Below are 12,077 nucleotides of genomic sequence, written 5' to 3' on the forward strand. Positions count from 1 at the left end.
AAATTTAGTTGATATAGCATGAGTAGTTAAAGTCACTGAGTTATTTGATCCCTTCAGTGTGAAGGCATTTCTTTGATTTCTCTTCCTTAATTTTTTTTAGATCTTTCTTCATGGAATTCCAAGAAGCAAACACTAAAAGATTTTTTTGACATTAATTGAATAATACTTGACTGTCAAGCCAATGAGGAAGATCTTTCCCAGATATTTTATGGATGAGTGATTCAATCCTTTCAGGTTGCTCTAACAAAATATTCTAGGCTGGGTTTTATAAACCACAGAACTATACTGCCCACGGTTTTAGTGTGGTTTTAGTGCCCACGTCTTTCTGTGTTTGCTGACATAGAACAGTACCTGGGACTAGTCTTAGAGATGCAGGAGCTCCCTAGACAGGAAGAGGATCAATAAATACATGAAGTCACTCAGTCCTCCTAAACCCTCAGAGGAGGATGTCTCCACCTCCTACCGGGGAAGAGACTAAAGCCAGAGAGGTTGTGTCGCGTCCTGAGATATGATGACGTGCTTCATAAATGACGTCTGGTTAGGAGTGTGCACTCTCCCCACTACACTGACTAGTCAATAAACCCTTATGAGATGGCGAACGAATACGTTTTCAATGTAAATACACATTTCTGGCAAATTACCTATTCTCTTTAGGATAGGACAGAGGGTGCACAAAGGTACCCTTCCCAGGGCATTTGACCAGGTGCTATCTTTTTTAGCATTTTTTTCTTTTCTTTTTTTTCGGAGCTGGGGACTGAACCCAGTGCCTTTCGCTTGCTAGGCAAGCGCTCTACCACTGAGCTAAATCCCCAACCCCATCTTTTTGGTTTTGCCACGATTTCTACCTCTGCCATCAAAGGAGAGGGTTTTATGTACGACGTTATAGTAGAGAGATCAGGGCCCAGCCCTGAATCCTTTCACTCGGTAAACGTGACTGCGTGTCTCTGGTTCAATGGCATGAGTTTTGCTAGCTCCACCACTCAGTTAGAGGAATAAATGGGTCTTTGTGGATCTGACTAGAGTATCCAAGTGTTCAGGAAGGGAGTAGAGTGGGAATGGCCCGAGAACTGTAAATACAGGGCTGGGAAAGGACTGTGGTTTTTTAAATTTATTTATTTATTTATAAGTACACTGTAGCTGTCTCTCAGACACACCAGAAGAGGGCATTAGATCTCATTACAGATGGTTGTGAGCCATCATTCGGTTGCTGGGAATTGAACTCAGGACCTCTGGAAGAGCAGTCAGTGCTCTTAACCATTGAGCCATCTCTCCAGCCCAGGAGTGTGGTTTTTTTTCCTTGTCTTGATGACTTCCAGTCACATGCAGATGTAGAATAAACCTCCCTGCCCAGCTCACAGGGCTTTCAGTGTTCTGCTTCCTTGCTTACAAAAAAAAAAAAAAAGAATTTTGTCCAGCAAGCCATGGTCTGTTTACATTGCTACTGTATTCTCCTTTTATGTTTAAAGTTTTTTATTATTATGATTTTATGTGTGTGGGTTTTAATCTATGCGTATGCCTGTGCACCATGTGTGTACCTGTTTCTAGGTGAGACCAGAGGAGGAGGATGTCAGATCCCCTGGAACTGGAGTTATGGATGGTTGTGAGCCACCATGTGGGTGCTGGGGATCGAACCTGGGTCCCCAGCAAGAGGAACCAGCGCTTTTTCTTTTCTTTTTTTTTTTTTTTTAAGATTTTAAAAATTTATTTTACGTATGCAAGTACACTGTTGCGGTCTTCAGACACCCCAGAAGAGGGTATCCGGTCCCATTACAGATGGTTGTGGTTGCTGGGAATTGAACCCGGGACCTCTGGAAGAGCAGTCAGTACTGTGGATCCCTGAGCCACCTCTCTAGTTCATTCTGTCTTTGTTAGAGGATAGTTACTCGGGTTTGACATTGGACCTGCTCTCATTCTTCTTTTGCATTCAGCTGCAGCTCCATTGGAGAAGACAGTACCCAGTGAAAAAGCCTCAGGCCCTCCATCCTCTGAGACCCAAGAGGAGTTTGTGGACGACTTCCGAGTTGGAGAACGTGTTTGGGTGAACGGGAATAAACCTGGATTTATCCAGTTTCTTGGGGAAACTCAGTTTGCACCAGGCCAGTGGGCTGGTATTGTTTTGGATGAACCCATAGGAAAGAACGACGGCTCAGTGGCAGGAGTGCGGTATTTCCAGTGTGAGCCTTTAAAGGGCATCTTCACCCGACCGTCAAAGCTAACGAGGAAGGTACAAGCAGAGGATGAAGCCAACGGCCTGCAGACAGCTCACGCGAGAGCTGCTTCACCTCTGTCCACTGCTGCAGCCACCATGGTGTCCTCTTCTCCAGCCACTCCCTCAAATATTCCCCAGAAACCGTCCCAGCCAGTGGCAAAAGAAACTTCAGCGACACCTCAAATTAGCAACCTTACAAAAACCGCCAGCGAGTCAATCTCCAACCTTTCAGAGGCTGGCTCTGTCAAGAAGGGAGAGCGAGAGCTCAAGATCGGAGACAGGGTGCTGGTGAGTCACATGTCGCTACGGCCACTGGCCCTTTGTGTCTGCATTTAACACCTTCTTCCCCTCCTCTTCCTCCTCCTCTTTGAGATAAGGCCTCTCTCTGTAGTCCAGGCTGGAGCGGTGTTGTGCCTCCTACTTTCCCCCACCACACCTGGTTAGCTAACATGCTAATTTGTTTTTTAAACATAAATCTTTGATCTAGAAAGAAGCATTTTAACTTGAAAATCCCTGGAACTGGAGTTGGAGATGGTAATGAGCCACCATTTGGGTGCCGGGCATCTTCGTCTGGAAGAACAGCCAGCGCTCTTAGCCACTCAGCCATCTCTCTAGTCCCTTTCAAAGAAAAAAATCTCATGTAGTCCAGGCTGGCCTGTATTTTTTTGTGGTACTTGAAGCTGGCGTAAATTTTAGGTTTGTTTCTAGGGTTTAGAAAAGGTTTCTTTCTTCCTTTGGTTTTTTTGAGGCAAGGTTTCACTGTGTAGGCTTGGCTGGCCTGGCACTCACAGAGATCCACTTCCTGTGCTGCAGATCACTGGTGGAGATCAAAGGTGGTTGCCTCTTGCCTTGGTCTAAATACCCTCCTGCTTTTACTTCCCTAATACTGAGACTACAAGCTCATGCCACCACACCTGCCTACCTTATTTAGTTTTAATTTATTTTTTTCCCTCCAAACCATGGTTTTTCTGTGTAGGCTTAGCTGTCCTGGAACTTGATAGAGTAGGCTGGGATGGAATTCACCAGAGTGCTGGGATTAAAAGCATGAGCCACCACCATCTGGATAATTTAATGTTTTGTTAAAGAAATTCATACTTATAGGTTGAAATGAAAAAAAAAAAAAAAGTTGGGACTGGCCCTGTAGCTCAGGGGTAGAACTTGTGCCTAGCAGTCAAGGCCCTGGAAAACAGTCCTTAGTACCACAGAGTAATGATTAATTTTTTTTTTTTTTTGGTTCTTTTTTTTTTTTTCGGAGCTGGGGACCGAACCCAGGGCCTTGCGCTTCCTAGGCAAGCGCTCTACCACTGAGCTAAATCCCCAACCCCCTGATTAATTTTTTTTGAACTGGAGGTTTTATGTAGCCCAGATGGACTTCAAACTTGCTACATGTGTGGCCAGGGAAACCTTGAACTCTTAATCTTACAGCTTCTACCTGTCAAGCGCTAAGATTATAGGTATAGCAAACAGGCCCAGCTAATTAAAAAGGAATTAATGAGAACCTCGGTGCCTCCGTGTTTCTGATAGGTCAGCAGTGTGTTACGTCAAATGCGTTAAGGCTACATGGCCGGAATCTCAGCACTTGGGTGCTGAGGCATGAAGACTGTGAGTTCAAGGACAGCCTGGGCTACATATTTCTCCAGCCAGAATCTTGGGTTATGGAGCCTCCTCCTTCCACTTCCAAACTGCTGGGATTAGAGTTGTACAGCCCATGCCAGCCCAATGCCAGCTTTTACATTTGCTGATACTCATAAGGTAGACTGGAGGGGCCTGGCGAGATGGCTCAGGGGGTAGAGACACTGGCTACCAAGCCTGACAACCTGTGTTTGTCTCTAGGAACCCATGTAGCAGGTAAACTGAGCATGGAAACTTGTCCTCTGTGTCCACACACATACCTGAGCATTCACACATTCACAAAAGAAATAAATACTACATGAATGTGAATCCAGAAACAAAATCAGAAGTTGTGTTCCAAAATGCATGGGTTTGTTATACAGGAAGCTTCTTTTTCTTTGAGACAGTTTCACTGGGGAGCCCAGCCTGACCTAGAGCTCACAGCCTAGGCTGGTTCCACACTCAGGCCCATCTCGCCTCAGCCCCTTGGATCAATTTTAATTTTTAAATCACAACATAGGAATATTCCCAAAGAAGAATGGGTCAAAGGTGTACGTGGTATATCTGCCCCTCGGAGCGCCAGCTAGCAGAGCGCGTGTCCGAGTTGGCTTTGTTTGTTTTTGTTCGTTCGCTTATATTTTTTGACACAGGGTCTCATTTATTCCAGCAGCCCCAGATCCCTATTAGATGAGGATGACCTTGAACACCCGATCCTTTTGCCTTTCTCTCCCAAATGCTTCATAGTTTCCTCTTTTTTTTTTTTTTTTTTTCTTTTGGTTCTTTTTTTCGGAGCTGGGGACCCAAGGGCCTTGCGTTTCCTAGGTAAGTGCTCTACCACTGAGCTAAATCCCCAGCCCCAACACATGTTCTTAAACACTGAGCCATCTGTCTCTCCAGCACCTACAGTGAAGTGTTTGAAAAAAAATTAAGGAAAAAAAAAAAAGCAAACAAACCTAAGTTAGGCCCAGTAGTGCAAATCTTTGCTCATCGCTGTTCGTAAAGTCAGAACAGGAAGCTCAAAGCCTCACCAGAGGCGGTGGCGTACCTCCTTAGTCCTAGCACCCAGAAGACAGAGGCCGGTGAGTCTCTGTGAGTTTGAGGCTAGCCTGGTCTACCTGGTGAGTTGGTAAATTCTAGACTAGCCAGGGCTACATAGTAAGATCCTGTCGAATAAAATAGTTCAAGACCGCCTGTGGCACAGATGGGTTCAGTACAGATTGGCACCTTAGTGAGAACCTGTCTCAAAAAGTGTGGAGAGGCCAGGGTACAGCTCAGTGCCACTGCTTGCCCAGCAAGCACAAGGCCCTGTGTTCAGTCTTCCACACTGGGCTGGGAGAATGACCTAAGGGAAAGCCCAGGGGAAAGGTGAGAAACCGGAAGACGTGTTCTGAAGAAGTGTGTGGTAGAGTGAGTGAGTGTTGGCAGATGTGATGCAGGGTGCTAAGCAGCAGTGGTTGAAATGTTGCCATGTGCGAACCTGGACCAAGGCACAAATGTGTGATCTCATGTATGTGTGAGAGAAAGCATAATAATACCAATGGTGTAGTCTTGATATCTAATGTTCATTTGCATATTAAAGTGGTTGGGAAAATATTTAAAAAGAATTCCAGCTCTGAACACTTCATGTAAATAAAATTGTGAGGAGTGGTATTTTTTTTTAAAGATTTATTTATTTTATGTATATGAGTACACTATAGCTGTCTTCAGATGCACCAGAAGAGGACATCGGGTCCCATTACAGATGGTTGTGAGCCACCATGTGGTTGCTGGGAATTGAACTCAGGACCTCTGGAAGAGCAGTCAGTCCTCTAACCACTGAGCCATCTCTCTAGCTCAGGAGTGGTTTTTTTTTTTTTTTTTAAAACAGTTGTTAGAAGACAAAACCTTCATAGTGTGAAAACCAGTAGATTCAATCATTTTAAAGGGTTTTAAATCCTTCTCCCATCCAAACAGAGATTCTTTGTATAGCCTTGAAACTCTATAGACCAGGCTGGCCTGGAGTTCAGAGATCCTCCTGCCTCTGCCTTAAACTTAATATGTAACCCAGGATGACTTTGAACTTCTCAACCTCTTGCTTCCCATTCCTGAGTGCTAGAATTAAAGGTGTGCACCATCATGCCTGGTTAAAGTACTTGAAAGTTCACTTGCTGATATAATTAGTGAACCCAACAGACATGTAGATGGTGTCTTTAATGTGTGTATGCCACTTCATTGAGACAAAGTAAGTCAAGAGAGTATCAAGAGTACGGGAGCTAGAGATGAGCTTTACTTCTGTCTGATGCCGTTGGCTTTTTACTTTTATAGCAAACATTTATTTCCAGCTAGGGAAATGCTCTGAAGTTATCAGAGTAAAAGTTATTTTACTCCTTATTATTGTATATGTGTGAGTTTGCGGGCACACATTTTGAGAAACCAGTTCTTTCCTTCCACATTTATGTGGGTACCAGGAGTTGAATGCATGTCGTAGGCTTGCCTCCTAGGGCAGCAAGCGCATTCACCTAAGGAGCCATCATGCCAGCCTATAATCAAGTGTTTTTTAAGGAAGGGGACGTATTTGCTATCAGTGTTAATGACTACATCTTGTGTAGGATGTTTTATTGGACTGTCCCAGACTTCAGGTCAATCTGGCAGTGTGTCTGTCAGTGTGGCTTCAGGACAAGTCGAGAAGAGCTCAGAAGACAGAGCAAAGAAGCTGCTGATGGGACGTCAGGCTGCACCGCCTGTCGTTTGTTGGGACTAAGAAATAAGCTATTGAATTCATCTTAAGTTTCACCTTTACTCTTCTTCTAGGTCGGTGGCACGAAGGCTGGCGTGGTCCGGTTTCTTGGAGAGACTGACTTCGCCAAGGGGGAGTGGTGTGGTGTGGAATTGGACGAACCTTTGGGGAAGAACGACGGTGCTGTTGCTGGAACAAGGTTGGTTTGCAGGTCTGGGACACTGCATGCTGTGTGCTCCAGTGGAACTCACCCCGTGTGTGCAGTAACATGGAAACTGTTCTCCGAGGAGCCGTACTTTTAGTTTTGTGAGGCACTTTTAGTGGAACAGGCTGGCCTGGAACCTGTGACAATCTTCCTGCCCAACTCAGTCTTGCATGTATCAGGGTTAAAGATATGATCTACTGTGACCGACTAGGAGCTATACTTTCATTCTATTTATCCTACCTACCATTTATTTATTTTTTAATTAATTAATTAATTAATGAGTCACAGTCTCTTTGTGTAGTCATGGCTGTCCCTAGCACTTGCTATGTAGACTTCTGTCTCACAGAAATCCATCTGCTTTTGCTAACTAGTGCTGGGATTGAAGGTGTGTTACCACCACACCTATTTTTTTCTTTCTTGAGACCTAGTTTTTGTTGTTTTTTCGTATGCATGTGCACAAGTGTGCATGCCAGAGGACAACTTTGGGTGTCATCTTCAAGCGACTGGGTGTTTACCATTAGACTAGGTTGGTTGACCAATTAATATCACTCTGCCCAGCAAAAATCATTTTCCTTCTGGCTTTATCAGGGACAGAGGTGGGGCAAAGAGAAGGTAACTGCCTTTGACAGGAAAAGAAATGTGAAACGTGTCTTCATGTTTGATAAGAATTCTGTCCTGTGCTGAGGGATTGCCTGCCAAGCAGCCCCCTCTCTTGTAAGAGCGCACCTACTCCGCCCTTGTAGTGCAGATGGGACCCAGATAGGACAGGGATGCATGGGATTTCCCATCCTTCTCTCTGGCCTCACATAACTCAGGCTGCTCCCCAGCTTACAACCCCCTCCACGGTTCAAGTGCTTGGATTTTAGTATATGGAGTCACTAAAATATGATACATTTTCATATTGGCATATAGAATATTGATCATGATATGATCTAGTTTACACTGACCTATATAAGTCATATATAAGCACATATGGACTTTAATCTGCCAAACGCCGTTATTCACAGAGATAAAGATTAAATATCTCTTAGTACAACGATTAAGCCATCAAGCCTTCTCATTGTTTTGTCTGTGTATCGAAAACCGAACACCGAGTCTCCCACGTGAAGGCAAGCCTTTACCACTGGGCCACCTCTCCAGCCCCTCTGCTGTTCTTTCCTGTCACTGAAACGCTGTCACCGTCTCTGGTATTCTCAGATGACCGACCTTTCTAGTCTACTTTGGTGGCTCTGCTGGAGTCAGGGCCTTGTTTCATTTGTCTTGTGTGTGTGTGGCTTTAAGAGGGGGTCTTCTGCTTACATTCATCACTTGGTGGACGGACTTTGGTCCTTACATAATCTCTGGCATTTTGAGTTGGAAGAGTGTCTGGTTACAGCTGTCACTTTTTGTAATTAAGTTGCATTTGTTCCTCTTACTGTTCTCTAAAGGTATTTTCAATGTCAACCCAAGTACGGATTGTTCGCTCCCGTCCACAAAGTGACAAAGATTGGCTTCCCTTCTACCACCCCAGCCAAAGCCAAAGCCGCTGCTGTGAGGCGAGTGATGGCCACCACGCCCGCCAGCCTGAAGCGAAGCCCTTCTGCCTCCTCCCTCAGCTCCATGAGCTCTGTGGCCTCCTCTGTGAGCAGCAAGCCCAGCCGGACAGGACTAGTAAGCCCCCCCCGACCCCCCACTTCCTGAGGCACCAAATGCTTGCAGCCAGGGATCTGCTTTGCTTGTCTGTGTTCTCAGTGTTGCCCAGAGCTTGTTGTGGAAGTTTCGAAAGTGGAAAGCAAGGATGTGGGTCTTGAAACAAGATTATTTTTTAGTGGCACTTTTATTCATAGTAGCTTTAATGCATGGTATGCCAGTTCTTGAGAAATCTGTGTAACTACTATTCTGTGAAATTACTTAGGCCCAAATGACAGGGAAACTGGGGAGATCCCATTCGTCATGTATGTAGGTCTCTTTCTCTTTGACGTCTAACAATTTTAGGGACCAATGTATTTTGAGAGAACTTCATGCTTTATGTCATCAGAGTCGACTAACCTACCCTAACGTGTGAAGTGGCCCTAGGTGGGCCGGAGGGTTCAGAGGGGCCTTTTGGAACTCACAGAAGCTGGGAAGGGCCATGCTTTGTCTTCGTTCTTGTCTTTCTCCTGGTCCTTTCTCTCTTCTCCTTTCCCCACTTGGAGTTGAAGAGTGGAATCGCTGGAGTCATACACCAGTTCTCTCTGTTCATGCGGTGAATCGTTTGGGCTGTTTGGATGTCACTCTCTGCCCCTAATTTCATTTCTTAGAAGGTAGGCAGATGCCGTTTATGTCAGAAGTGTCAGCAAGAGTCTACCCGCCTCAGCTCTTTGACCTTGAGGCAACAGTTACTTAGCCGGTGACTCCAGCCCTGGGGTTCCCAGTCCTTGATCTCATTTAGCTTCTGTTGCATCACGGTCAGGAAGAGAGGGGGGGGCGGTGACGTTTCTCCTCCATGCCTGTGATGCCCGTGTTAGCCAGCTGCAGTGTCTTCCTTTTATATACAAGTAAAATACACACCTCTCCGTCTGTTTCAGTTTGCATCCTCTACAGTTTGATTAAAAATGGCTCTCAGGAGAAAAAAAGTCACATGACCAATGGAATGGAGGCGAAGATCAAAGCCTCGTTCTGAAAGGCTCAGCACATCCCAACATGGACATCTACTCTGCTGGTCTAGGGACAATCCCACCCCGCGTCTGCTCTGGAAGAGCTCTTTCCTTGAGTAACTTTCATCTTGTAAATCATGTCCATTTCTTGGGGAGTACCAAGCTCTCCCCGCATCCTCCAGTCTCCCCTACAAACATTTAGCAGACAAGCTCTGATTTCTCATATTGAAGACGATTGTCAAATAGAGAAGTCTCCTTATCTTGTGACACAGCTGTATTTCTCGGTGTGTTTATGTGGAGGTAGTTGTAGTTTCTAGTAAAAGCGACAGAGTGTAACAGGGACATAAAATAATGTGCTTTTAACCTATTCCTGAGAGGTGTATTCCTGTCCAAGGAGAGTAGAAAGTGAAAAGTTAATATTTTTGAATATTCATTTATGTGTGTCTGTGCATGTGGGTGGGTGTCGGATGTTCTGGAGCTGGCATCTGTGGGACACTGGTGTCTTAGCTGAGTGCTTGGAACCAGAATTCAGGTCCTCATGCTTTCCCAGCAAGCACTCTCAGCCACCGAGCCATGTCTCCAGGTCCCAAGAAAAGTGAGTACTTTAAATGAATTCATCAGTGAGTTTACTGTCTTACCATTAGGGAACCTGCTCCTGTTGGGCACTGTGCGTCTCCTTGAGCCTTGGAAACCTGTTTGTCACTGGGACCTTCCTTTCCTGTGCTGCTCTGATCGGTGCATGGTATTCACACCTGCCAATACCCACTTCGCAGTGGTTGAACGGAGTGGATTACAGGCTGAGGCTGCAGCTGAGGCCCCTGATCGTGTCATTGCCATGTGCAACAGCTACCTCTGCACTTCCTTGGGATTTTACACATTCTTTAGGGTCCCCATGAACTTCCAGGGCCCCGAGGCATAGCTATGCCCATGATTTGGTGACCTCAACCGTGCATTGAGCAGGGAAGCTGGTCTCATGTTTAAAAGAGACATGGGATTTGGTCTCAATATGTTTCAATAATTCAAGAAATTCCACAAAACGAACCACAAAAGGCAGCGTGGGTTTGATTGGATTCCTTTGCTCTCATAATCATCAAATTGCTGGATTATTAATTGATGAAGATTTCACTGTCTACTCCCTGAGATGAGGGCTCGATAGACTGACGGAGAGCACTCGGGTGATAAACGAAGCTTTGTTTGCGGAAGGAGCAAAGGCTGAATTGATCTGGAGCCAGCAGCTAAGTCGAGGCCATGGACAAATGCTTGCCTAGGATGGCGTCATGTCCAAATTCCCTCTCAGCCTGCAGAGCCTGCAGAGAGGAATGCCATTCACTTTGCCCAGTCACCTGCTGCCCTTTATGCAGGTTCATTTCCCCTGGGTTTAACGTGGCTGTTAGCGTCCAGATGGAGATGAACCAACAGAGATTAATAGGTGACAAGAAGACACATCCTCAGAGTCCCCTAGCCCTTGACACTGCCACCTCCTATCTTCTCCTTTTTTGCCTCACTGTTGCCTTGTCCTCTTCTTCCTACTTACCATAGGTTTCTCTTTTTCTTCTTTCCATCTTATTTCCTTTCCTTCTCTCTGTGTGTGTGTGCGTGCGTGTGTGTGTGTGTGTGTGTGTGTCTGTCTGTCTGTCTGTCTGTCTGTCTGTGTCTGACTGACTGTTCTTACTCTGACTTCCCCTCTTAAGTCTTATAATTATCTAGTGATTGGGATTCAGGTCCTAGAGGCCAGATTCCAGCGTGATATCGCCCTAATTTTTCCTTTGCAAAGAAAGGTGAAAAAGATCTTGACAAGAGTCCAACTCTTCGTCAGTTGAAGAGACGCAACTCTAAGGGTGACGCTTTCATTTCTCAGTGAGGTTTGGGAGCTTTAAAAACTCTCAGCCTCAAAGCCAAGAATCAAATGGTTGGGCAGATGTCATCACCGGAAGACAGTAGCTCAGGCTGGAGTAGTTTAAAGAACCTTGGGATGTTTTGCTTCGTTTTGTTTTGGTCTGAGACAGGGTCTTACCCGGTAGCCAGGCTGGCTTCCGGCACACCAGCAGTCCTCCAGCCTCGGCCTCTGGAGTTCTGGGCTTACAGGTGTGAGCCACTATAGAGAAACATTTAGAATGGGTTCCGTGAAAACCATCTCGATTCCTACAGACCTTGTGAGCTGTGCTCAGAGTGCCCATGTTTACACTACATATTGGTCTTCTCAGTGTCTCCTGAACTTCGCCATGGCCTTGACTTCCCATGTGTTTCGTGAGGTCTTACTTTCTTGCTGAGAACTTGTCCTAATGTTTTTACAAACCCACAAGCTGGGGCAGCACGTTTGCTTTGCCTAGGAGATGTCTGCTACACATGCGCTGCTCGCTCCTTTCTCCGGCAGCATCATCATCCTTGACTTCTCTGACTTTCCTTTGCAGTTGACTGAAACCTCTTCCCGCTACGCCCGCAAGATCTCGGGCACCACTGCCCTCCAGGAGGCGCTGAAGGAGAAGCAGCAGCACATTGAGCAGCTGCTGGCTGAGCGGGACCTGGAGCGGGCCGAGGTGGCCAAGGCTACCAGCCACGTGGGGGAAATAGAGCAGGAGCTAGCCCTGGCCCGAGATGGGCATGACCAGGTGAAGACTGGTGTTGATCTTGTGGCTATTATGGTGGTGGTTTCTAAATCGAGTGAGGAGGTTAAAGAGAGTGCCTATTGTTTGGAGCCAGGGAGTTGGATTTGAACATAGG

General features: G+C 45.9%; 1 protein-coding gene across 44 annotated transcripts in view; it reads left to right on the forward strand.

The window, feature by feature from the left end:
• The window catches only part of Clip1 (CAP-GLY domain containing linker protein 1), a 106,955-nt gene that overhangs the window by 31,195 nt on the left and 63,683 nt on the right, over positions 1-12,077 (forward strand). For 37 of the 44 annotated variants that reach the window (NM_001408966.1, NM_031745.3, XM_087579230.1 and 34 more), the window contains 4 exon segments: positions 1,929-2,497; positions 6,611-6,735; positions 8,169-8,391; positions 11,768-11,965. In NM_001408966.1, the coding sequence (NP_001395895.1) occupies positions 1,929-2,497; positions 6,611-6,735; positions 8,169-8,391; positions 11,768-11,965 (1,115 nt within the window). 44 annotated transcript variants of the gene reach the window in all.

Source organism: Rattus norvegicus, chromosome 12 (assembly GCF_021556685.1).
Source record: "Rattus norvegicus strain SHRSP/BbbUtx chromosome 12, alternate assembly SHRSP_T2T, whole genome shotgun sequence".
In the NCBI taxonomy this organism is placed as follows: Eukaryota; Metazoa; Chordata; class Mammalia; order Rodentia; family Muridae; genus Rattus; species Rattus norvegicus.